This window comes from Myotis yumanensis, unplaced genomic scaffold (genome assembly GCF_028538775.1).
Source record: "Myotis yumanensis isolate MYYU_CA2020_CCGP unplaced genomic scaffold, mMyoYum1.0.hap1 SCAF_18, whole genome shotgun sequence".
NCBI classification, from domain to species: Eukaryota; Metazoa; Chordata; class Mammalia; order Chiroptera; family Vespertilionidae; genus Myotis; species Myotis yumanensis.
In genome coordinates this window covers 35,496,704-35,521,496 of record NW_027223769.1, presented here as the reverse complement: position 1 = coordinate 35,521,496, position 24,793 = coordinate 35,496,704, and the positions used below count along the sequence as shown (strand labels likewise).

General features: G+C 56.7%; 1 protein-coding gene across 2 annotated transcripts; it reads left to right on the top strand.

Annotated features, from left to right (window-relative positions):
- The first annotated feature begins 676 nt into the window (after positions 1 to 676).
- MMP2 (matrix metallopeptidase 2) lies at positions 677 to 24,126 on the top strand. Of its 2 annotated transcripts, none has more exons than XM_070398225.1 (13): positions 677 to 967; positions 4,111 to 4,337; positions 5,248 to 5,396; positions 6,259 to 6,387; positions 6,594 to 6,767; positions 10,037 to 10,210; positions 11,770 to 11,943; positions 13,894 to 14,049; positions 15,028 to 15,163; positions 16,871 to 17,007; positions 18,032 to 18,191; positions 21,628 to 21,737; positions 23,267 to 24,126. In XM_070398225.1, the coding sequence occupies exons 1-13, from the start codon at positions 812 to 814 to the stop codon at positions 23,368 to 23,370; spliced, it is 1,986 nt and encodes a 661-aa protein (XP_070254326.1). In that variant the 5' UTR covers positions 677 to 811; the 3' UTR covers positions 23,371 to 24,126. The 2 variants fall into 2 exon arrangements, with proteins under 2 accessions (XP_070254326.1, XP_070254325.1); XM_070398224.1 differs by lacking the exon at positions 677 to 967 and adding an exon at positions 3,653 to 3,664.
- The last annotated feature ends 667 nt before the right edge of the window (positions 24,127 to 24,793 follow it).

The window sequence follows — 24,793 nt, the reverse complement described above, 5'->3', positions numbered from 1 at the left end:
AGAAAAAAGGAAAAGAGGGAAGGAAGAAGGACCCTTCACTGTATCTGTTTGCATCTTTTCCCATTCTGACCATCTCTCTCTATTTCCACCTTAAGCATCTACAGCCTCTCTAATCATCTTAATGCAGCTGATCTGTTTCTGACCCTGTCTCCCCATCTCTGACCCTTGTCGCTGGGAGTGCAGTCAGGCCTGCGTCCCTCCAAGAACCGCTGCTCTCTGACCCCAGATCCTGGAGAGTCACACCAGATGTTTCCCCGCAGGGGGTCGCCGGGCTTTGTGCCCAGATTCGGGGGAAGGGGAAGAGAGGTCGCGAACTGATGGTGCAAGCCGAGGCCTGGAGCATCGGCAGGCGGCGGGGGAAACAGGCTGAGAGAGAAAAAGAGGAGAAAAGACGGAGCGGGGCGAATAGGGCAGCGAGGGGCGGGCCTGCGCGCGCCGCCCCATCCCCCCACACCACCGCTACCTCCTTGCACTGCCAACGCCCTCCCAGCCCAGCCGGCCACATCTGGCGGTTGCCCTCCCTTGTTTCCGCTGCATCCAGACTTCCCCCAGGGGTGGCTGGAGGCTGTACATCTGGGGCTTTAAAAATACAAAGGGACTCCGGGACCGGCGGCACAGGCAGCGGCGCAGACGGAGGCGCGGGGACCGGGCCACGCGCAGCTGAGCCGGGCAGAGCGAGGCCACCGAGGCGAGCTGTCCCCTCGGAGCGCAGCGCTGCGCGGCGGAGCCAGGCCAGCCAGGCGGCGACGCGGCCACACACCTCGAACCAGAACCGGCGACCTCCGGGGCGACGCACGGGGCCAGGAGCGCAATGATGGAGACGCCAGTGGCCCGGGGCGCGTTCGCCGGCGCGCTGCGGGCGCTCTGCGTCCTGGGCTGCCTGTTGGGCCCCATCGCCGCCGCGCCATCGCCCATCATCAAGTTCCCGGGTGATGTCGCCCCCAAATCGGACAAAGAGATGGCCGTGGTGAGTGGCTCCGCGGGCCTCCAGGAGCCAAGCTTCAACAAACTTTGTTAGGCGAAGTTGGGGGGCCTCCCGGCTGCACCTCCTCCTCCCCCGAGGGGCACACAGCGTGGGGGAGGGGCGTCCTGGGCCAGCCGGAGGTGGGGTCTGTTTTGGAAACCGCAGGGGGGCTTTGGTGAGTGGCGAAGGCCTTTGATAAACAACTTGGAAACTTTCCGGACACAGCCGGGGGGCGTGGGACGCGGGGGAGAGCAGGGGGCGCTTGGCCAACTGCAGGAAAGGGCTCCTTTGTAAATAACCGGGACATTGTCTAGTAGCTGAAGGATTTGGCCAAGGGGCGGTTTTGTAAACAACTTTTGGACACATGGGGGAAGGGTCCCCTTGGCAAGCATCTTGGTAGGCCAAAGGCCTAAAGGGGTCCCGGTAGCAAACGGTGGAGGGTTTTTTTAAGCCCTGCGGCACTTTGAAAAGAGGCTTCTGTGGCACGCGATTTGGGTAAACTCTTGCACACATTGGGAAGTCTGGGCCAAGCGGGGCTTGGCAAACATGGGGGACCTTTGGCACACATCTGGAGAGGGGCCTTGGGCAGACCGCTCGAGGGGACCTTTGGGCAAATATTGGGGGCAGGAGTGACGCCGAGAGCGCATCTTTTTCGCCCGGCCCAGTGGACAAGGTGGCCAGAAGGGTCTCCGGTTGGATCTTGGAAAGTTTCCTCGAATTTCTGCAACTTCTGCAAAGGGATGGGGGACTGGAGAGAGGTGGCCCGCGGGGTCGGAGGGAGGGGCGGGCGCTGGAGGCCTGGCGCGTGGGGCGGGGGCGGAGGCGCCCGGCGGGTGGGAAAGCAGCCAGCGAGCCCTCCCTCCTGGCGGGGCTCCCAGCGGCCGCTCCGATGGATGTTGTTCTGTGAGCGCCCGTGCCTGGCTGGGCGCAGTGGAAGGGCAACACCTCTCAACCTGTTAGCGCCTCGAGCTGGTTCCTTCTAGCCCATAAGACATCTGAAATCTTATTGCTCCCTCACCCCGCCCCCCAGGAAACCCCCAATTCTCCTTCAGCCTGGTCCCCAGGCTCCTCAAGACAGAACTCCTATGCCCGAGGGTCACCCTGGGAACCCCTTCTCAGCATGTAACATCCCTCCCTCCTTCCCAGCATCCAAGCCTCTGTCCCCTTTGGATAAATGGGTTGAGACAGCTTACATTTTTAGGGGCTGATATTCTTTTTTTTTTTTTTTTTTAATATATTTTTATTGATTTCAGAGAGACAGAGAGAGGGAGAGAGAGAGAGAGAAACATCAATGATGAGAGAGAATCCTTGATCAGCTGCCTCCTGCACACCCCCTACTGGGGATCGAGTCCCCACCCTCCCCCCCCCCCCCCCCGCATGTCCCCTGACCCGGAATTGAGCCGTGACCTGCTGGTTCATAGGTCGATGCTCAACCACTGAGCCACCCCGGCCGGGCACGGGTCTGGAGCCAGCTGGCATCATGCTGTGGCTGTTGGTTAGGGGTGAGGGTGGGACTTTGGAGCCTTGACAAAGCAACCCCGGTGCCCCCACCTTCCAGGGAGCATAAGGGAGTCCATGTTGCCCAGAGGCAAGGCAGTGGGAGGCTTGACAAGCAGGCTCTGTGCTTGGGCTGCCTGGCTTCCCACCCCAGGTGCACGAACCAGCTGGCCTTGTGAGCGTGGGCGTGACTCACCTCTCAGTGCCAGCTTCTTCGGCAAACGGAGGGCAGTAACGGTGCCTGTTAAAGCTAATCTAACACTCTCCGAAGTGGCACATGGTAAGCACTTGGTAAGTGTTAGTCATCATCGCTATTATTATTATTATTATTATTATTATTATTATTATTACTAGAGGTCCTAGACCTGGCCAGCAATCAGGGCCGATTGGGGCCTTCCGGCTGCCAGCCAGGGACTTCCTTCATTCGTGCTGCCCCCTGGTGGTCAGCACATGTCATAGCGAGCGATCGAACTCATGGTCTCTGGTCGAACTCCCAAGGGGACATTTTGCATATTAGCCATATATATATATATATATATATATATATATATATATATATATATATATAATACCTGTATTTTCATTTCCTAACTACTGCTCCAAACATGGTGAGGGCCCCTATCATAAGGTCTCCTGGCTTTCACCTTTCCAACACAGCACCCATCACATTTAATTTTGCATTTATTTCTGTTGTGCCCTGGCCAGTGTTGCTCAGTGGTTTGAGCACCATCCTATGCACCAAGAGGTCTCCGGTTTGATTTCCGTCGGGGTTCATGCCTGGGTTTTGGACTCGGTCCCCAGTAGGGGCATGCAGGAGGCAGCCGATCGATGCTTCTCTTTCATAGATGTTTCTCTGTCTCTCTCTCTCCCTCCCCCCACCCCCAATAAAAAACATAGTTAGAAACACCTGTCACGTTCACCAGTTTACCCCAGCACTAGTACAGGGCCTGGAACATGGCAGGTGTCAAAAAGTACTTGGTGAAGAAATGAATGAGTTGGTTGGTCCCTGACCCTCTGCAGAGGCCTCAGTTTGGGCAAAGTCCCTGAAGTCCATTTTGGGAATGACTGATCCAGGGTTTGGAGCCAGGTCTGTCTGCTGCTGCCACCCATGCACATAGCCCTCGAATCTCTATGTAAGAAATGTGAGAAAAACAACTCTTACGTCATCATCAGCCGTTAGGTAGAGACAAAGAGATGGCCGTGGTGAGTCGGACAAAGAGATGATGGAGGTAAAGAGGGGTAGTGAATTACAGTTCTGAGCGTGGCTCTAGAGCCAGATTGCTCGGGTCCGAATCCAGCTCTGCCATTTGTGAGCTGTGTGATATTAGGCAAGTGTCTTAACCTCTCTGTGCTTTCGTTTCTTCCTCTGTATGATGGGGATGGTAATAATAACCACATCACAGAGCTGCTGTGAGCATTAGGGTTACATCCTGACATCATGCTCTCTGCAGCTATTACGTCACTCAACTAGTTGGTTTGGGCGTCAGAGTTGGTTTGGGAACCCAGCACTCCCCCCAGTGCCCGTGGGCCCCTGGATGATGTCCTGTTCTGGCCTGCGGGGCTAGGCTGGGGCTGGTGACCGCAGCCTGCGTTGGTCAGGATGATGCCGCCCTCACGGGGCTGCTTACCTCTGGCGCTCTTTCTCCCAGCAATACCTGAACACCTACTACGGCTGCCCCAAGGACAAGTGCAACCTGATTGGGCTGAAGGATGCGCTGAAGAAGATGCAGAAGTTCTTTGGGCTGCCCGAGACGGGGAACCTCGACAAGCGCACCATCATGACCATGAAGAAGCCGCGCTGCGGCAACCCCGATGTAGCCAATTACAACTTCTTCCCCCGCAAGCCCAAGTGGGAGAAGAACGAGATCACCTACAGGTACCGAGGCAGGGCTGGGGCAGCGGGGCCTCTGGGCCGTGGGACACAGGGTCTCCTCGGGCCTCGCTCCGCTCCAGGGACCCAGGAGGTGTCCGTCCTGTGAGAACGCGGAGTCTTAAGGAGTTTGCATACAGAGTTCTTAGGAGCTGAAGTCAGACAGACCTGGACTTGACTCTCACACTTCGTAGGCATGAGGCATCGGGCGACTTATTTTTCAATGCCCTGCGCCTTGGCTTTCCAATCTGCAAAATGGGGCTAAAACAGGACCTTCCTCGGAAATTGGTTGGGAACTAAGCTGGGTCCCGTATGTAAAGGGGTTTCTCAGTGTCCGGTGTGTAGCAACAGTGTCATCACTGCCAGTCACTGTTACTCCTGGTTGGAGTCTCTGGGGCAGGTGGAGAGAATGGGATGCCGGTTGCTAATTGGTTATACGATGGAGTTGTCATCAGTTGTCGATTGGGATGACCCTCTGCGGAGGCCTGTTTGGATTTGGCCTCTGCTCTGTGCGGCTCGTGCTGGGTTCCAGGATGAGAGCTCTGCCCCAGTCCCATGTGCACTATTTATGCCCTGTGCGTCCCCCAGCCAGAAGGGATGGGTGAGATTCCTGAGACAAGGCCTGAGGATGTTGGCTGGTCTCGGATGCAAGGCATTCTGGGCGGGCTGTTCTCCCAGGGAGCTCTGCTCACCACGCACACACGTATACCTGCATATGTGTGCACACCTGTACACACTCGTGTATGCAAACGCCTGTACCCCTTACGTGCTTCTGCACACACTCCCACACCTGTGCACACGCGCTGCCCTTGCACACATCCGTGCACTCACACGATTTCACATAGGCTCCTGCACACACGCACACCCACTCGCGTGCGTGTGCCTGCTCACTCCTGTGCGTTTCTCCCACCGCCAGGATCATTAGCTACACACCTGACCTTGACTCCGACACGGTGGATGATGCCTTCGCCCGGGCCTTCCAAGTCTGGAGTAACGTGACCCCCCTCCGGTTTTCTCGTATCCACGAGGGAGACGCCGACATCATGATCAACTTCGGCCGCTGGGGTAGGGAGAATCAGGACCAGCAGGAGTTTGGTGTGGAGACAGAGGGGATCCAGCGTTAGAGAGGCACCCGGGTCCTGGGAGCAGCTGAGATAGAAGAGGAGGAGGGGTGGACGCCGAGTGGCATAGCAGGGACCGGCCGCTGGAGAGCCACGTGGATGTGAGGCAGATGGCGTGGCACTGGTCACTCCCTGGAGGCAGCGTCAACTGCAAGCACGGGGCCTTCCCGCACCGTCCCGCACAGCAGCTCCGACAGACGGAGGGCTGGTTGCATTTCCATTAGTTTCAATGCAGTAAATCCAGGTTCTGTGTCTTGGTCACACGGGCCATATTTCAAGTGCTCCGTAGCCACAGGGGCCGTTTGGTGATGAACAGCACAAAGAGTGTCCCGTCATCGCAGGGAGTTCTGTTGGGTAGCACGGGTCCGTCCTGAGGAACTCCAGGCCTGGGAGGAGGTCAGAGAGAATGGAGCGGTGTAGACAGGAGAGTGAGTGGACAAGAACCCGTGGTCACTGGCGCCGTCTGGGAGGGTGGTGTGAGCACTGGCAGTAGTGTAGACATAAAGGTAGGCGGTGTGGACATTGTGAATAGAATGATGATGCAGGGGGTGGGGATGGTGGTGTGTGGTATGGACCTGGGTGGCCATTAGGCCTGGGGCTTAGAGGTGTGACTATCGGTGATAGACTTGACCATGGAGACCTCAGGATGCTGACCATCAAGTCAGCAACTCTCTGTTGACTTGCTGTGTCCCAGTCTTGGATAACACCAACAGGATAGGGAAGGGGACAAATGCCCAGTGGGTGGGGTGTGGCTGGGGGTCAGGGCCCAGGGTGGCAGCTAGAAGCTGAGACCCGCTGTGTTCCAGAGCATGGAGATGGATACCCCTTTGATGGCAAGGACGGGCTCCTGGCTCACGCCTTCGCCCCGGGGCCTGGTGTTGGGGGAGACTCCCACTTTGACGAGGATGAGCTGTGGACCCTGGGAGAAGGGCAAGGTAAGAAAGTGGCCGTCCCCATGCCCGAGCCTCCTCTGCAGTCCTCTGCCTGTCTCCCTGTAACCTAGCAACAAGGACTGTACCTCCCCCCACAACCCTGGGTGCCTCCATTTACTCTGATGGGAGGGGGAGGGGAGTCCCACAGGATTCTGGTCTCTGGAGAAGGTGCCTGGAGAGGTTCACCCCATCCTGTGTCGCCCCCCCAGTGGTCCGAGTGAAGTACGGCACTGCCGACGGGGAGTACTGTAAGTTCCCCTTCATGTTCAACGGCAAGGAGTACACCAGCTGCACCAACGCGGGCCGCTCGGACGGCTTCCTCTGGTGCTCCACGACCTACAACTTCGACAAGGACAACAAATACGGCTTCTGCCCCCATGAATGTGAGTCCTCTGGCCCCAGGCTCCCTGCTGTCCCCCGGCATCTACGCTGCCCAGGCCTGGCACTGCCAGGCAGCCCTTGCCACCCTATTGTCCCTCTCACCTGCGTAATTACTTACTTCATGCTTTCATTAAGTCAGTTCCTTTTTCTGTCTCGCCATAAGCAAGGACATATGCGAAATCACAGGTGTGATGTGCTAATTATTTTTTTCTTGCACACCTTAGGAGGAACTTAGAACTATTCACGTGCCCAGTGGTTCTCTCTAGAACCACTCTGTACCCCCCCCCCACCCCCCCAGGCAGGATTGGGGGCTCCGGGGCACGAGGAGAGAGGCTCCAGGATGGATCAGAAGTCTAGCAATGGGGTTGGGGACCGAGACTCAGACACCAAGGCTGGTACCCAACCTGGCTAGGGGGCACCGACCCCTGGAATTTCAGCCGTTACTCCTGGTTCTGATGCCAGCTTTGCTAGTGTGTGTGTGTGTGTGTGTGTGTGTCTTTGTGTGTGTCTTTGAAGGTGTGTGTGTCTGTCTGTGTCTGTGTAGGGGACTGTTCCATCTGCCTCTCTTGGTCTCTTGTCTGTTTTTGCTTGTGTCTACATCTCTGTGTCTTGACCCAGTATTTGTGTGTGTATGTGTTTGTCAATGCTCAAAACATAACATTTTCAGGTATTGTGAAGCCAAATCGAGGGGAACATTTTTAAAGGGGCCAGGGTATTGGCCAGCACAATCCTTTTCAAAAAATATCCTTGACACACTTTGTAATCAGAAATCTGAGGATGATAGTACATATACCTTCATACTCTGTCAAGTCATCCTATCTGATGAGTCTGGAGATTGAAAGCCAGAAAAGTGGGAGAAAACCCAAGCGTTTCTCTAAATATTTCCTTCTCCCCCGCCCCGTAGACTCCTTGACCCGCACATGCCTTTGTCTTTTTGGCTGTCACGCGACATGTTTGTGAGTCCATCTGACTCCACGGCAACTGAATACTGACCCCCAGCCCTCTTGACAGAAGGGTTCTGTTTATGCTTTTGGTACCAAAGCCCATGTGATACTTTGTGTACTAAGTAAGAGTTCCAGCCATCAGTACATCAGAAACTTTAAATAGAAATCTGTTATCGTGCTGCGTTTCCCAGGAGGGATTCAGGTGCCGAGTCCCCCTCCCATGCATCAACCCTTGTGATGAGAAAAGAATGCCTTGATGCTCGAAGCGAAAACAGCTGTAATTCATAAGTTTGGGTTCTCCCCGGCCTGGGACATTGGCCATTTACTTGGTACCTAGCCAGAGGCAAGTACGCACAGCACGCACGTGTCTGCGTCTGGGGGCAGATGTTGTGTTACTCAGCCCCTCCTGACTGCTGACTCAGTGTCTGTTTCTCTTCATCCTTGTTGGGGTCGGGATCTGAGAGGAGTTTGGGGCTTCCTGGGCGGTAGACACAGAGCCGATGGGAAGCCAGCGGCGTGGCCGTTAACTCTGCCTTTCCCCACGCGGAGGCCAACAGGGCATCTGGCCTCAGGGTTGCCTCTTCTCTTACCCATTGTTGCTGGCGTTGCAAGAGAAGGCCTCTCTCTCTCTCTCTCTCTCTCTCTCTCTTTTTAAAAATATATGTTTTTATTGATTTCAGAGAGGAAGGGAGAGGGAGAAAGATAGAAACATCAATGATGAGAAAGAATCATCCATCGGCTGCCTCCTGCACGCCCCCCACCGGGGATGGAGCCCAAAACCCAGGCCCTGACCGGGAATTGAACCAGGGACCTCCTGGTTTTTCGGTCAATGCTCAACCACTGAGCCACACCGAGCCGGGCAGGAGAAGGTCTCTTGTTTGGGGAGAAGGAACCAGTGAGGATACGGGGGCCTGAGTCCCACGACTGGGCTCCATTCTGGTCGCGGTGGAGTTAACGGGCGGTGAGGTCACCGCTGGCCCGGCTGTGCACAGCTGGTCCTCGTTACGCACTTGTGGTTTTGCTCGCTGGCAATCCAGGGATGCACCATTGTGTAGCTCTGGGGTGGATGAGGCCACGGGCCACAGGGGAAGAACCCAGGACAGATAAGCCCAGACTCTGAATCCCATCTCTCCCCCCAATTCTCCAGTCATGGCCCCTGTCTCGAGGTCAGCGTGGATGGAGGTTTCCAAAGACACCCCTCTCCCTCCCTCTTCCTCCTCCACTGCCTCCTCCAGGGACCACAGAAAATCGCCTGGGGTGAGAGGAGGTGAAGCCTCGTGTGTGTGTGTGTGTGTGTGTGTGTATGTGCGCACGCAAGAGAGAGAGAGATTGACATTCGTGTGTTTTGTGGCTTTCTGTGACACCCCTCACCCAGTTCTTCCATTTTTGTGACCATGAGACCATGAGCACTTCCGGAATCAGCTTTCTCTGGGCCTCGGTTTCCCTGTCTATCAAATGGAGAGACTCTGGCGGGCCTGCCGACCATGGATGATGTATTTAGTGATCCCCGTGGTGTGGGCATCGACCAGGCAGGTGGACAGTGACCTTGGGGCTGGAGCAGGGTTCCTGGGGGCTCCCTGCTGTGTGCCACCAGTTCACCATGGGGGTGAGGGTCCATCAGCGCCCAGGGGATGGCTGGGGTTGACCAGGAAGCTAGGGGAGGTCCCCAGGAGCTCAGAGAAGCAGCAGCTTACCAACCAGTATCGGTGATTTTTAATTTTTCTCTTTAAATCCTCACCTGAGGATATTTTCCCATTGATTTTCAGAGAGAGTGGAAGAGAGAGGGAAAGAGAGAGAAACATCGATGTGAGAGAAACACATCAATTGGTTGCCTACTGCGTGGGCTCCCAGCCAGGGCCTCAGCCAGGAAGAAGCCTGCAACTGAGGTGCGTGCCCTTGACTGGAATCGAACCCGGGACCCTTAGGTCTGCAGGCCGACGCTCTACCTGCTGAGCCAGACTGGCTAGGGCCATTTTTTTTTTAGTATATTGATTTTTTACAGAGAGGAAGGGAGAGAGATAGAGAGTTAGAAACATCGATGAGAGGGAAACATCGATCAGCTGCCTCCTGCACATCTCCTACTGGGGATGTGCCCGCAACCCAGGTACATGCCCTTGACTGGAACCGAACCTGGGACCTTTCAGTCCGCAGGCCGACGCTCTATCCACTGAGCCAAACCGGTTTCGGCCCATTTTTAATATTTTAACAACGCTGACACCTCACTGGTGAGCCGGCAGGCTGGTGGCCAGCCAGCTCTGTACCCACGCAGGTGCCCGGTGGGTGGCCTCTCTCACATTTGCACCCTCCCTCTCTCCCCCCCACCCCAGCCCTGTTCACCATGGGTGGCAACAGTGATGGAAAGGCCTGCAAGTTCCCGTTCAGCTTCCAGGGCACCACCTACAACAGCTGCACCACCGAGGGCCGCAGCGACGGCTACCGCTGGTGCAGCACCACGGAGGACTACGACCGCGACAAGAAATACGGCTTCTGCCCCGAGACCGGTGGGTGCTCCCCTCTCCCCGCCTCTCCCCACCTTCCCTAGAACTCACAGGAGCCCCGCCCCCTTTCCCCAGGACGGGGCTCTGCCAGAATACTTAGCAGCACAGACGTCGGGACCAATCGCCACTTCAGCCCAATCGGTGCTGCCTGGTGTCGGGCCCTCCAGGGACCCCCTCTGCATGGCCCACACTCCCTCAGCCTCCCTGACCAGTCCTTCTCTTTCTTCTTAAAAAACCTTTATTGTTGAAAGTATGACCTAGGTCCCCGTTTCCTCCCATTAACCTCTTCCAACCTCTCCCTCCCCCCCAGCCCCTCCCCTCCCCATTGTCTGTGTCCACGGGTGATGCATCTACGCAGACATGTTCACTGGTTGGTGTCTTCCCCCGCCACCCGCCCCTGCCTTCTCTCTGAGGCTCCTCAGTCTGTCCCGTGCGTCTCTGTCTCTGGGTCTCTTTTTGATCATCCGTTTATTTGGTTCATTAGATTCCTCCTGTGAGTGAGATCACGGGGTGCGTACCTTTCTCCAAGGGCGTATTTCGCCCAGCACAATGCTCTCCAGGTCCTTTTCTGTCCCTCCATTGGATTTTTTAAAAAAATATATTTTATTGATTTTTTTACAGAGAGGAAGGGAGAGGGATAGAGAGTTAGAAACATTGATGAGAGAGAAACATCCATCAGCTGCCTCCTGCACACCCCCCACTGGGGATGTGCCGGCAACCAAGGTACATGCCCTTGACCGGAATCGAACCTGGGACCCTTCAGTCCACAGGCCGACACTCTAGCCACTGAGCCAAACTGGTCAGGGCCTCCATTGGATCTTGAAGTCTCTCTTCCCTGCCTTTCTTTGTCAGCAGGAACTCTCATCTGCCCTCTTCCTCCTCCTCCTCCCCTCCCTCCCTTCGTCCAGCGGGTATGTGTGAGCACCTCCTGTCTGCAGGGGAGCGGACAGGCTTCCGTAGGGCCCTCTGCAGCGGAGCTGTGGGTCCAGCAAAGGGTGTTGCTCCTTTATCCCTGCCCAGACCCTTTGCCTCTGGCCCCTCGGGTCCCATCCACGGAGCCCGACGAAAGCTCTGGATTTGAAGTCTGAATGCTGCCTAGCAGTATCTGCTCAGGCAATTTTTTAAAAAATGTATTTTTATTGATTTCAGAGAGGAAGGGAGAGGGAGAGAGATAGAAACATCAATGATGAGAGAGAATCATTGATCGGTTGCCTCCTGCACGCCCCCTACTGGGATCAAGCCCGTAACCCGGGCATGTGCCCTTGTCCAGAATCGAACCTGGGACCCTTTAGTCTACAGGCCGACCCTCTATCCACTGAGCCAAACCGACCAGGGCTCAGGGAGTATTCCTTTAGCTCTCTGCATTCCGGTTTCCCCATCGGTGAAATGGGGTGGCGCGGTTCTGACCGCACAGGGTTGTCGGGTGGGCGGGTGAGCCGTGCATCCATCACTTGCTCGGGCGAAGGCTCAGGGGGAGTGTGAATGTCCACATCACGTCGCTGTCCCTGGTGGCGGAGGGCTCAGGCTGCTCACGGCCCTGACCCGCGTCCCTGACCCCACAGCCATGTCCACTATCGGCGGGAACGGCAACGGCGCCCCCTGCGTCTTCCCCTTCACCTTCCTGGGCAAGAAGTACGATCGCTGCACCAGCGACGGCCGCAGCGACGGGAAGGCCTGGTGCTCCACCACCGCCAGCTTCGACGACGACCGCACCTGGGGCTTCTGTCCCGACCAAGGTACAGGCCCGGCCGTGGGGCCCGGACGCCCACACCCCACATCTGGGCGGGAAGCCGTCCCGAGCCCCCACCCACCTCAGGCACAGACAGAGCCCTGCACTCACCAGCGTAGAGACACTACCCTGCTCAGGTCCTGCCCACCCACGGTGGGGACACGACCTGCTCTTGGTGGACGCGTGTCCCTGCTTAGACCACGCCCATCCAGGCAGAGGCATGGTATCCGCTGCCCCAAGAAGACTACCCACCATGTCCCCGTGCTGGGCTCGCTGCTCCCCTTCCTACCAGGCACCCCCACTCCAACAGACAGCTGCCTCCCAGGAGCGGGTGGGCGGGAGGAGAGGGGAGAACAAGAGGAGCTCATCTTTGCTCCCACCCCGCCTCCACGCAGCCGGGGAGAGCCTCAGAGCCCTCTCTGCCCCCCCACGCCCCCCCCGAGGAACCATCCTTCACCAAGCTGTGCATGGGGGTGCAGAGACACAGCCGGCCCGAGCAGCTCTCTGCCCTCCCAGACGCCCGGGCTGGGGTGAGGGCGTGACCAGGAGGTAGGCCGTGACCCTCCTGTGTGTCAGTGCAGTGAGCAGGGTGCTTGTGTCCACTTATATCTGTGGGGCTCAGGGTCATTGGGCTCACTGATGGGTCAGGATGGCCAGGTGAGAGGGCTGGTCCTGGGCCGGCCAGAAATAGGTGCATCTCTCTCTATGTGACTTTTCCACCTTTTGACTCACAACAACATGGAACTTGGAGAAGGCCAGCTGACAGAGGCGGGCCAGAGGAGTTTGTCTTAGCCCCCGAGGCCAGGCTAGGGCATCTCCTGATTTTACCTGCTCTGCTCCAGCTTCTCCCTGAAGGTGGGATTCGCCGCCGGCCAGAATGGGTCAGGGCTCCGGCTGGCATGATGCACCCGGGCTCTCTGTTAGTTTCCCGTGAGCACCCCAGACGGGGTGGCTTCAGACGACAGACATGCGCTCTCTGGTACTCCTGGAGGCTGGAAGGCTAAGATCGGGGTGTCCGCCGGGCCGCGTTTCCTCGGGGAGTCACTCCACTCCCGCCTCTGTCATTACATGGCCATTCCCCTCTGTTTCGTCTCTGTATCTCTTCTGAGAAGGACGCCAGTCCTATTGCATTAAGGGATCACCCTATCCCTGTATGACTTAACATTTTAAATATATATATATATTTTTATTGATGTCAGAGAGGAAGGGAGAGGGAGAGAGAGGTAGAGACATCAATGATGAGAGAGAATCATTGATTGGCTGCCTCCTGCACACCCCACACTGAGGATGAAGCCCGAAACCCGGGCATGTGCCCTGACCAGGAATCAAACTGCGACCTCCTGGTTCATAGGTCGACGCTCAACCCTTGAGCCATGCCTGCCAGGCTTTCCATTTTAATTGACCTGCATAGACCTTGTGTCCAGGTCAGGTCACCTTCACGGGTCCTCTGGGTTAGGGCTGGAGCCCACCTTCTGGAGGGACACTCTTCAACCCACAACAGGTTTGCCCTCGGTCTGCGGCTGAGCCTGGGCAGCCCCTGGAAGTGGGAACGGCGTTTACTGCTGTCCCTGGGGCAGGAGTGGGGGACCCTCGGGCCAGCCTGTCCCCACTCTCCTACCTGTTTGGAGACTGCGGAGCCGGTTTTGCCCTGGTCTCTATAGAGAAACACAAAACGCCAGGAGGCATGATGTTTCGCCAGTGGGACTTTACGTAGCGGATTCACAGATGCCTCGTTTTTTCCTTTGTAGCACACGGGCAGCCTGCCCTGCGTGAGAGGAATAGGCCTAGTCTATTCACCCCAGAATTCTCAGGAGCAGGAAACATCAACCCGTGCCCCTCCCAGGGTCCTCTCCCCACCACAGGATGGCTTCCAACGTCCTCGTCTCTGAAGCCAAGGCCTGACTCCTCTCTTGTCTCTCTCCCCGTCCCTCTCCCCTCCCCGCCCTGCGGCCCTCAGGGTACAGCCTCTTCCTGGTGGCAGCTCACGAGTTCGGCCACGCGATGGGCCTGGAGCACTCGCAGGACCCCGGAGCCCTGATGGCCCCCATCTACACCTACACCAAGAACTTCCGCCTTTCCCACGACGACATCAAGGGCATCCAAGAGCTCTACGGTGAGCCTCGGTTCGGGGCTCTGGGGCGGGGGTCTGGGAGGCCATGCAGCCCGGGATGGAGGGGCAGGGGGTGCACCGGGAAGGTCCCGGCTCTCCCAGATGGCAGGAGACAAGGGCAGGAGACACCGGTGTTGACGGGTCAGCCCTCCAAGGGGACCGGGGACAGCTCCTTTCTTTTCCAAATCTCATCACTGCTCACACCCCTCTTGGCTCTCCATCTTTTAGGAGTAAACTGAGACCTGAGACAGGTCACCTTGCTGGCCCCAGGGTCACCAGGTTGCAGCCACCAAGTGAGGTTTAGGATCCAGTAGAATGAGCTAGACACAGGGTAGCATTTCCCAGTGTTGCCATGGCCTTCACGATACAGGGATGCAGGTTTCTAGTTTTCCTCATGACTTTTATTTGCATGTGTAATCGGAACAATACAACTAGGACCTGAGACCAGTGCTTTCTTCATGACTAGTGCTTGCCACGAGGCTAGAGTCTAAAAAGTAAAGTCCATGTTTTGGAAAAAGTAGGTGTATAACGGTACTGGTGCTGCGTGGACCGCGCCGAAGGAGTGGAAGTGGTGCTTGAGCCAAGAGGCTGGGGGGAGCAAGCGGTGAACTTGAACCCACGTTGGAGGGGGAGGCGCCGGGCTGTATGCTGCCTCTGCCCCTCACCTCTCTGGACTCAGTGTCCTCATCTGTGAAGTGGGAGTGATAATGATGCCTGCCCCCCAGGGATGAAGTGGGGTCTGACTCCGGTGGCGTCAGTGAGGAGCATTATAAAGTGCGAAGGGCCATGGGATGCTGGTTTCCCTCTCCCCGCCCTCACCCCACGTCCAGGCATCGTCTCCCTCTCCTACCCGGCTCACACTAAGGCCAGAATAGTGTTTCTTCGGATCCCTAGCAGGTTGGGTGGGAGCCTTGGGGGCTCAGCCTGGTGCGGGGAACCCCTGGGGCTGGGGAGAGTCTGAGGTTAGGTGTCCTCCCCCAGGGCCCAATCCTGACACTGACACCGGCCCCGGCCCCGCCCCCACGCTGGGACCCGTCACTCCCGAGATCTGCACACAAGACATCGTCTTTGACGGCATCGCTCAGATCCGCGGGGAGATCTTCTTCTTCAAGGACCGGTGAGTGGGGGGGCTTCTTGTCCTCCGCCCTGGCCCCGTTTGCTTGGACCCCCAGCCCTCGCACAGGGACCCCACTAGACACTTCCTAGAAGGGCCCTAGTTTGGCTGCATGTCGGGTGACCTCCGGATCTCAGTGGCTCACCCCCAGTCCGTGGGTCTACGAGGCGTGTCGGCTTCGGGCTGCAGTGTGAGTGGGCATGTGCTGCTGTCACTCATCCTCCTGGGATTTGTGGCCATTGATGGCAGATGGCAGAAGCACAGGAGGCCAAGTCAGGCCGCACAAGCACAGTCAAAGCCTCACATCACGTCTGAGGGTATCCCATTGACTGAAGCAAATCACAGAGCCAAGTCCGAGGCCTACCCCCTGGGGCGGCACCGCACAGTCACGTGGCAACAGACACGCTCTGTATTTCTAACAGAGGGGTGAGGAAACATTGGAAAGAATCATGCAGGCTGTCACAGGCCTTCTCCCAGAATGGCTTTGACCTCCAATGGCCAAACTGTCCCATGTCCAGGGAGCAAGGAACCACAGGGTAGAGAAAGGGGGTGTCCTTCGTGCTATAAAGGCTCCCACTCAATTGACCAAGAGCTGATAATATCCAGCGGCTCTAGCCCTCCTGGATAGTGGCAGATGGTATTAGGGCTGCATTAAAGGACATATCCATCATCCATCCATGCAAAGGCACATATACCCATCCATCCATTCATCTATCTACCCATCCACCCATTATCCACCCATTATCTACGCATCTATTATCCGTGATCAGTTCCTCCTCCTCCATTCACCCATCCATCCATCCATCCATCCATAGAGATACTAGTTGACAGCGTGGGCTCGGGGCCAGATGGCCTGGGTTAGCATCCCAGACCTACTACTTACTGGTGGCCCAATCATAGGCCAGTTAATGATGTACCTTTATCTCAGTTTCCTCATCTACAAGACGAGACATGTTTTCCCACCTGTGTCACAGGACGGTTGTAAGGGATTGGTGAGCTCTGCGCTTAGAACACCACCTGGCACAGCGTCCGTGTGTCCCATTGTGCTCGCTGGTATCAACAAATAACCACTTGGCATCGATGGTGCCAAGTACTTGGTTAGGCTTGAGGAGCGGGGGATGGGGGACTGGATGCTGGGGGTAGAGAGGCTCCTTACTGCCTAGATCCGTGTTCTCAGAGAGGTCCCTGGGCCTTCTACCCTAAGCCCCCAGGGTGTGTGTGTGAGAAGTGTGGGTGTCTGCTCCCACCCCCAGGACCTCGGCCTGTAATCTCTGGGAGTGGGCCCCAGGAATCTGTATTTGAACAGATCCCCCCCGATGACTCTGATGCACATTCAACTTGAGCATCGTGCGTCTGGTTTGGGAAACTGAGGCAGAGAACACCGACAGCAATACAGGGCAGAATGAAAGACGTGTGGTTGCCGAAGCGTTAATGAGTCAAATGCTTTGTGGACACATTCAGATGGAGGAGGCGTTGGGAGGAGGTGTTGAGAGGAGGCAGCCCTCGGGAGAAGTGGACTCAGATGGACAGGGATGGGCTGACCGGTTGGGAGGGTGCGTGAGACGAGGGGAACTGCAAGGGCAAAGCCCCCTGAGATGTGCGAGTTCCTGGCTGCTTCTGGGAGGAACCGAGAGCCTGGTGGGGCTGGATGGCGGTCCGTACGTTTTGGGGAAGAGCCGCCTCCGCTCCACTGCCCCCCTCCCCCCTCAGGTTCATTTGGCGGACAGTGACGCTGGGCGAGAAGCCCACGGGGCCCCTGCTGGTGGCCACATTCTGGCCTGAGCTTCCGGACAAGATCGATGCTGTGTACGAGGCCCCCCAGGAGGAGAAGGCGGTGTTCTTTGCAGGTGTGTGGGAAGGATGCTGCCGGGCCTTCGGCTCCTCGGGGCCCTGCCTCCCGGTTCCCGGGCACCTGCGGGTGCTCCCTCCGCGTTAGGGACCCATTCTTCCAACCACCACATCCGAAAGCGTGGGCTTCGTCCGGGAGGCCGGCTCGGACACCGGCATCAGAGAGCATCGCCCGCGGAGCGAGCATGTCATTACTTTCCCACAGGAGAGTTCTTTCTCTCTCCTGATTTCTTTTCCAGAAGGAACATTGCAGTTTCGTGCCGGTGGCTCTAATGCCAGCTAGAGCCTCTAGCAGACAACAGCTTTAGTGGGAATTTAAAAAAAACCACCACAATTAGCTTCTATTTTTAAACTTTAAAATGAACGTATTTCTGAAGATTTCAAAATGGATTCCTTGAAAGTAAATAATTGTACAAGGAGTCTCTACAAGTGGTCGAAACCATCAAGAGAGGGTCACGTGGCTAATGTTTGGGGAGCCCTGCTTTTATCCTACATGGATTTGAGCACCTGCCATGGGCTGGGGATCCGGCCCCTGCCCTCACAGAGCTCACAAACCAGCTGTTACGGGGCTGCAGTCAGTGCTGGGAGGCGGGAGGGAGGACTGGCAGGTCTGAGCCGGGGCACAGGGGCGGCTTCTTGGAGGAGCCACAAAGGCTCAGCCAACACCGTGGGTACCTGTTCCACCAGCCGACTCCCAGGATCCTTTACCCCAGGGATCGTGGGCTGTGGCCAGGGCGGTTCTGGTCCCCAGGGCTCCTGTGCACAAATGAGAAAAACGTGCCCCCCCCGTGGCAGGCGTGGCACCCACAGTATCTGGCCGGTGAGTGGAGCGAGGGCTGGACTCCTCCCCTCCTTGGCCAGGCACCTTCTATAACCCACTGTCACCCCGTCCACGTGGGCCCTGGTCGGCCTCTGACTCCAGGCGTGTCCCTGCTGACAATGGCCCCAGCGGGGTCCCGGGCAGACAGATGAGGGGAGGAACGGGCCGGCCGGCCCCTGACACGCTCTTTGCTTCCACCCCAGGGGATGAGTACTGGGTCTATTCAGCCAGCACCCTGGAGCCCGGGTACCCCAAGCCGCTGACCAGCCTGGGGCTGCCCCCCAGTGTGAAACGAGTGGATGCTGCCTTTAACTGGAGCAAGAACAAGAAGACATACATCTTTGCTGGAAAGAAGTTCTGGAGGTAAGGAGGGCGGCAGAGCCGGCTGCGTGGCCACAGACACGGCGGCCTCGCGCCTCCTGGGTCACGTCCGGAGGCCGGTGGGCCCCGGATGTCCCCTCTCTGGTCTCTAACCTGCCAGGACGGCAGCCCCTTGGAGAAGTCATCAAGGGATGACATAGGCGCATGATGGCTGCAATTCTGGTTAGAACCGCCTTCCCCGTCTCAGAATTCTTGATGGGCCCACGTCTGGCCTAGAGCGTCACTATTTGGGATGATTCACTGAAGGAAGGGTAATGAAAAGAAAGACGATAGCTTCTCCTACAGACACTATGCCAAGGGCTTTAGGAGATGGGTGTGATTAGCATTCCCACTTTATAGATGAGGACACGTGGGATCAGAGAGGTTTAGTGTGTAGCTTAAAATCACACAGCCAGGTAGTGGCCGTGTGGGATTTGGACCCTGGAATTCTGGCTCCCCGAGAACATGCTGTTCGCTATTCTACACTGTGCCCCCCAAATAGTGGGAGGTCTCAAGAAATGGGGTGGTAGAGGCAGGGATGGGAGAGGGCAAAATAGGATGAAGACAGAGATGGGTACACCAGCTTCCCCCAGGAGCCAGCATCCGAATCAGGGGCCAGCTTGCCAGCAGGTAGCTCTCTGCTCCAGGTTATCTAAAGGGAAGGGTTTAGTTCTGAGCGGTCAGGGTCAAGGTTAAGGGGCAGTGGCCCCATAGCTAGGAATGGTCAGCGAGAAGCAGCCTCAGGGTGATTGAATGTTGTCCTAGTTCCCAGGGAAGGAAATTGTGGTTCAAGGTGTGTTGCTGGCCACAGAGCCGGGATCATACCTGCCTTTCCTGTCCCCTCACCTGGGGCCCCCTCCATGACACCCTAAGGATCATTTGGTCAAGGAAGGAGTGATTGTGCAAGGAAGGGGTGGTCAGGTGCCTTCACCCACCCACGTTCCTCTGTGGCTGCCCCTGCCTCCGGCCCTGGGTCTGCCATCCCTGACACAATCCTGCTTTCTTCCCAAGGGCCTCCCTTCTCCCACCTTCCCGCCCACCACCCGCCCCTGGCTGCCCAGGCATTCAGAAGAGTGGAATTCCAGACATGCTGTTAAGATACTTAGCAGCCTAAGCTGATTGATATCTCAAGCCTCCAGAAAGAACGCAGCCAGCCAGGAAACCCAGGGCGGGCTCCCGCCCACAGGCCCCGGAGCCCTCCTGGGCACACGCGTGCTGTGGGGTCCGGATCTCCTGACCTTAGCATGTGGGCAGTGACAGGCACAGGGTCACAGACATGAGTCTTAGAACCCTAGTGTCCTTGAATCGTGGCGTTTTATTTTTATTGATTTCAGAGAGGAAGGGAGAGGGAGAGAGAGAGAAACATCCATGATGAGAGAGAATCATTGATTGGCTGCCTCCTGCACACCCTACACTGGGGCTGCCGGGGATCGAGCCCACAACTTGGCATGTGCCCTGACCAGGAATGGAACCGTGACCTCCTGGTTCATAGGTTGACGCTCAACCACTGAGCCATGCCAGCCAGGCTGGACAGGCATACCCTACGCACCCTGAGTATGTCCATATATAGGAACAGATGCATCCACATGTGAACATGAGTGCGTACACACCACACACATACACACAGGCCATGATGGTGCTTTGCTGGGGTTTCTAGCCGAGTTACTGCCTCCCAGTACTGTTCCACAGCAAGCCTACCTTCCAGAATTAAGGTTCTTAAAAGTGGCAGAGCTGTAGGTTCCCTCAGAGGCTCTAGGCACCGATTCCAGAAGGGCCAGGTCTCGCTCCCTTGAGCTTGAGATGCTGGTCCTGGTGCAGAGTCTGCAGGGACCCCAGACCTTCCCCCCCCCCCCCACCTCCCCTGCTCTTGGTAGAGAACGAGAGAGGGCCCCAGAGCGACAGAGGATGAGTAGCTGCCGCCAGCCTGGCCATCCCTTCCTTCATGCCAGGGAGTGCTCAGCCCCTGTTTCTGGAAGCTTCCACGAAGCCCTCAAATATCTATTCAACATCTCCTCTGTGCCAGGCACTGAGCCAGGGGCTGGAAGACGGTGGTCAAGACATAGTCACCCTGCCGTGTGGGGCCTCTGGTACAGCCAGAGACGTAAACACACTTGGGTAAAACAACAGCGGTCCTCATGCCGGGCCCCGTGCTTCATGCCGGGCCTGAGGCTGCGCATGCCACCTCTGTTTCTCACTGGAGGCAGATATGCGTATTAGGCCCATTTTCCAGGTGTGGAGACTGAGTCCTGTGTGCCTCAAGGATACACCCATGGAACCTGTGTCCCTGACGGCCATGTTTCCAGCTGCCGAAGGGCTTACAGAGTCACAGGGAAACCTTTCAAAGCTGCATACAGGCGAGCGGGGACACTGGAGAGGAGACTCGGGGGGCGGGGAGAAGGCGGAGAGATGGGGGCCCCGTGACTAACCTGCACGGTAACCTCACTGTCCCGGCCGAGATCAGCCCCCAGGACATGTGCTGTCATCTCCACAGACAGGTGAAAAGGCAGCGATGTGTCCCAGCCAGAGGGAGAGTGATGGGCGCACTGCGTCCAGTGCCCGTCACGTTGCCGTGGGGATCAAAGTTTGTAAAGGAGCTAATACGTCCCAAATAAGCTGCCAGATGCGGGGATAGGCACCGGGCATGTGTTATTTCCTTTGGTGTCCACATTAATCGAGACATTAGAGCAGCAGTTCTCAACCTGTGGGTGGAGACCCCTTTGGGGGTCGAACGACCCTTTCACAGGGGTCGCCTAAGGCCATCGGAAAACGCATATCTAATTACATATTGTTTTCATGATGAATCACTATGCTTTAATTATGTTCAATGTGTAACAATGAAAATACATCCTGCATATCAGATATTTACATGACGATCCATAACAGTAGCAAAAGACATAAGATCCATAGCAGTGATGAAGTAGCAATGAAAATAATGTTATGGTTGGGGGTCACCACAACATGAGGAACTGTATGAAAGGGGCGCGGCGTTAGGAAGGTTGAGAACCACTGCATTAGAGGAAATAGAACCCCTTCTTGCAGCTGGTAAAAGCGAGACTAAGAGAGGCCTGGGCTGGACCCCCCCTCAGAAGCTGGGCACCCCTTCTAAGCCTCTGGTCTGTGAACTGGGTATCCGGGAATCCTTGTGTCGTAGGATGATCCTAAGGATGGACAGAGAAGGGAAATGAAAAGTTGTTAACACCCTGCTTGCACGAGAGCGGTAATCACAAGGTGGTTTTTATTGGACTATGAAGATCACGTCATGAGGGAGCTGGGGAGCTGGGGTTCAGACCTTCTCTGACCAGCCGGCCGCCTCCCAGAAAGGCGAGGTCTGGTTGCCCGGGCCCACCCGGGAGCCGTCAGCGGGGACCTCGCATCCAGGTCCGGGGAGGGGTGGCCGCTAGGGAGGCCCCACTGGCTCACCCCCTCCTGTCCCTTGCAGATACAACGAGGTGAAGAAGAAAATGGATCCCGACTTCCCCAAGCTCATCGAAGACGCCTGGAACGCCATCTACGATGACCTGGATGCCGCGGTGGACCTGCAGGCTGGTGGTGAGCTGCCCCGGCCTCTGTCTGCTTTCTAGCGCCCCCCCACCCCCACCCCCCCGCTCCCACCAGGGCCCCTGTCCTACAAGCACACACTCCCTCATTGTGCAGGGAGGCCGGTGGGGCCGGGGAGAACAAACCAGCGCCTTCAGCCAGGGCTGGGAAGGCATCCAGACCCCTGACCTCTGCTCACGCAGCAGGCTCCAGGCAGTAAAACCCAGAGAGGCCTCTCACAGCTGCAGGGCCTGGAGCCAGGGAAGGGGCGGGAGGCCTGTGGGGGGCCAGGAACATGGGCTCTGTGCCCTGCATTCATTCTGGGGCTTGATCCAGGCCCTTTTGGGTTCCACCAGAGGCCTTGTCACCGCCTCCCGTCAGCAGAAGGATGGCTCCGTTTGAAATAGGACCAGCTTGGTCATGGCCTCTTGCTGGTGTGGCAAAGGTCCCCATTCAACTCACTGTGCCCCGGGTCCCTTGCTGGACAGAACAGCCAGTGTCATCGAGGGGTAGAATTTGGAGTTTGAAAGCCATGTTCTTATAAGTACCGCGCGCTAACCGATTGCGCCACTGGAGCCCCTGAAAGCCATGTTCTTGAGGAGGCTTCTGGGAGTCTCTAGGGCCCTGGAAATGATCCAGCGTGGCTTTTTAGAGAGCATTTTAATTAAATTCCACGAAGATTTTTTTTTTTTTTTTGAGCCCCTATCATATGCTGGCTAAGCACATGGCCCTGACCTCTAGTGGCTAAAGGTCTACCTGTCCAGCAAAAAGCAGTGTGCGATCAGGTGCTGGGTTAAAGATGATCTTCAGGAATAAACAACCAAGGAGCACCTACTGTGTGCCAGGGTTTTAAAGGAAGTAAACGAGATGATGTATGTCAGGAGTCACAGATTCCAAAGCCCAGAGGGGCCAGGCCGGTAGCACAAATGAGGGAAGTAGGCCAGGCAGACAGTAGGGAGTGGTGGGGTCTGTGGCAAACCAGAGAGCACATGGCTCGCTGACAGGGGATGCGCAGCTGCTTCTCTGCTTCTGATCATGGCTGCCCTGCAAGGACGGGGCCCGATGTGGCTGCATATTCCAGTTCTTTTCAAAGGAAGCAGAAAAAGTCTGTATTTCCTTGTGACACGTACAGATGTTTATACAGTAGCGACTTAATGCAGAATTCAAAATAAAACAAACAGCAACAACAAAAAACCTTGTGTGCGCCAAATAAAACCCATCTGTGGGCCCGTGGGAGGAGCAACCACCTGGTTTGTTGCCTCCGATTTAGGGCTGTTGCTTAGAGGGGTACTAAGTACATTAATAGTAGCTCGTATTATCTGATTTCAGCTTTACCACAGGCCCTAAGGGGTACCTCTATCCCCATCTTGAAGACGACTCCGAGAGCTTACTCCCACAGCCGTGTCCCTTTCCCAGCCTCAGAGGGTCCCCTCCGGGTTAAAAGCTTCTTCCTTGGGGCATGCGGGCTTTCAAAGCTCCCAGGAACCTTCCAGGGCCAGAAGGCCTACGGTGCTCACAGCGCCTCCTCTCTCTCATCCCAGGTTACAGCTACTTCTTCAAGGGCTCTTATTACCAGATGTTGGAGAACCATAGTCTGAGGAACGTGAAGCTCGGAAGCATCAAGAACGACTGGCTGGGCTGCTGAGCTGGTCGCAGCGCCCACCGCCCGGCGTCTCCATCACGCTCTGAGCGCCGGGCCCCGCGCGCCAGGGAGGGACCCGGACGGGCCTGGCAGCCTTCAGCTCTGTGGTTAAGCAGCATTCTCACCGCCACCCGGTCATAGAAGATTCCAGAGAGTGACTGTGCCCTGCGCCCAAGGAAAGGGGCGCTTTATCCCTCCATAGCCCGCCCACCAGCCTTCCAGGCCACTCCCCAGAGAGGCTTTGATCTCCTCAACGCGGCCCTGCCCTGGGCCGCCCTGGTGCTGCCACACCCTGGTGCTGTCCTCCTTCCACAACCTTCTGTGGCTTCCAGCCAACAGGGACTGTCTCAAGAGGGCACTGGTGGCCCAACAGCCCGGCCTAGCCTGGCCTGGGGGAGAGGCGTGGCCAGGAGGCCACCCAGACACCTGGCTTCCCACTGCTGGCTGCCTTAGAGCCTTCTCTGTATGCACTTTGTCCTTTTCTTTCCATCATTTTTTTGTTTTTGTTTTTTTACTTTTCCACTTTGAAATCGCATTTCCTGACAGAAGGACTCGGGCTGTCTGAAGTCACTGGGTGAAGCGTCTCCACCCACCTTGCGATGGTGCCCTTGTTCACTCTATTAGTCCGAGCCTGTCCCCTCACTTCCTCCACCGGATGGAGGAAAACCAAGCCATGCTCCCTGCTCCGCCCTCCCCTCCTCGCCCTTCAACAATTCCCCATGGGAAATGTCAACAGTACGAATAAAGACACTAATTGAGTGGCCGTGTTTGCCTCTGTGTTTATAGCCCCTGCTGGAGGAGGAGGCCTGCCAGGTCTCAACTTCTGCTCCCTGAAGGGCACAGGTGACCTCTGAGAGGCCCTCAGGTGTGTGCCGGGGTCCCTCTGTCCCAGGGGAAGGGGCTTGAAGCAGCAGTGAGTGATTCTGTGGCTGTAATTGCAGCCTCTTTGAATCACAGTTTCTTCTTGAACAATAATCCCAATGCTAACACGGATGACCAACATCCCCCGCCATGAATAGGGGGCCTACTATGTGCCAGGCACGGTACATGCTTCATCTCATGGAACCTTTACAACAACCTAAAAAGAACATGGCCAGTTTTGATTGATGCAGAAACTGAGGCCCAGAGAAAATTGACTTGTCCAGGGTCCCATAGCTATTAGGTAACAACCCAAGTCAAGGCCAAAGATGACCTAGAGGAGGAGTAATAGCCTTCAGCCCAGAGCCTAGAGCGGTAGCATTACCCTCTACCCTTCCCCAAAAGACCCTAAGTACAGAGCCGGGGGAGAAATGCCGCACAGCTTCTCTTAATGGGTCAGCTCCTGGGGGCTCCTACAGGGGGGGGCGTGATGGCACTGGGGCTCCTGTCCTGACATGTAGCTCTTCAAGCCTCATAAGCTGTGAGGTGATTCTGAATTTTCTGAGGA

Bases quoted from the DNA above. Each gene is read 5' to 3' on its own strand.
- MMP2 (XM_070398225.1), top strand. From the start codon at position 812: ATGATGGAGACGCCAGTGGCCCGGGGCGCGTTCGCCGGCGCGCTGCGG. The intron at 968-4,110 runs GTGAGTGGCTCC...TCTTTCTCCCAG, and splicing joins CGGACAAAGAGATGGCCGTG to CAATACCTGAACACCTACTA. The intron at 11,944-13,893 runs GTACAGGCCCGG...TGCGGCCCTCAG, and splicing joins GGGCTTCTGTCCCGACCAAG to GGTACAGCCTCTTCCTGGTG.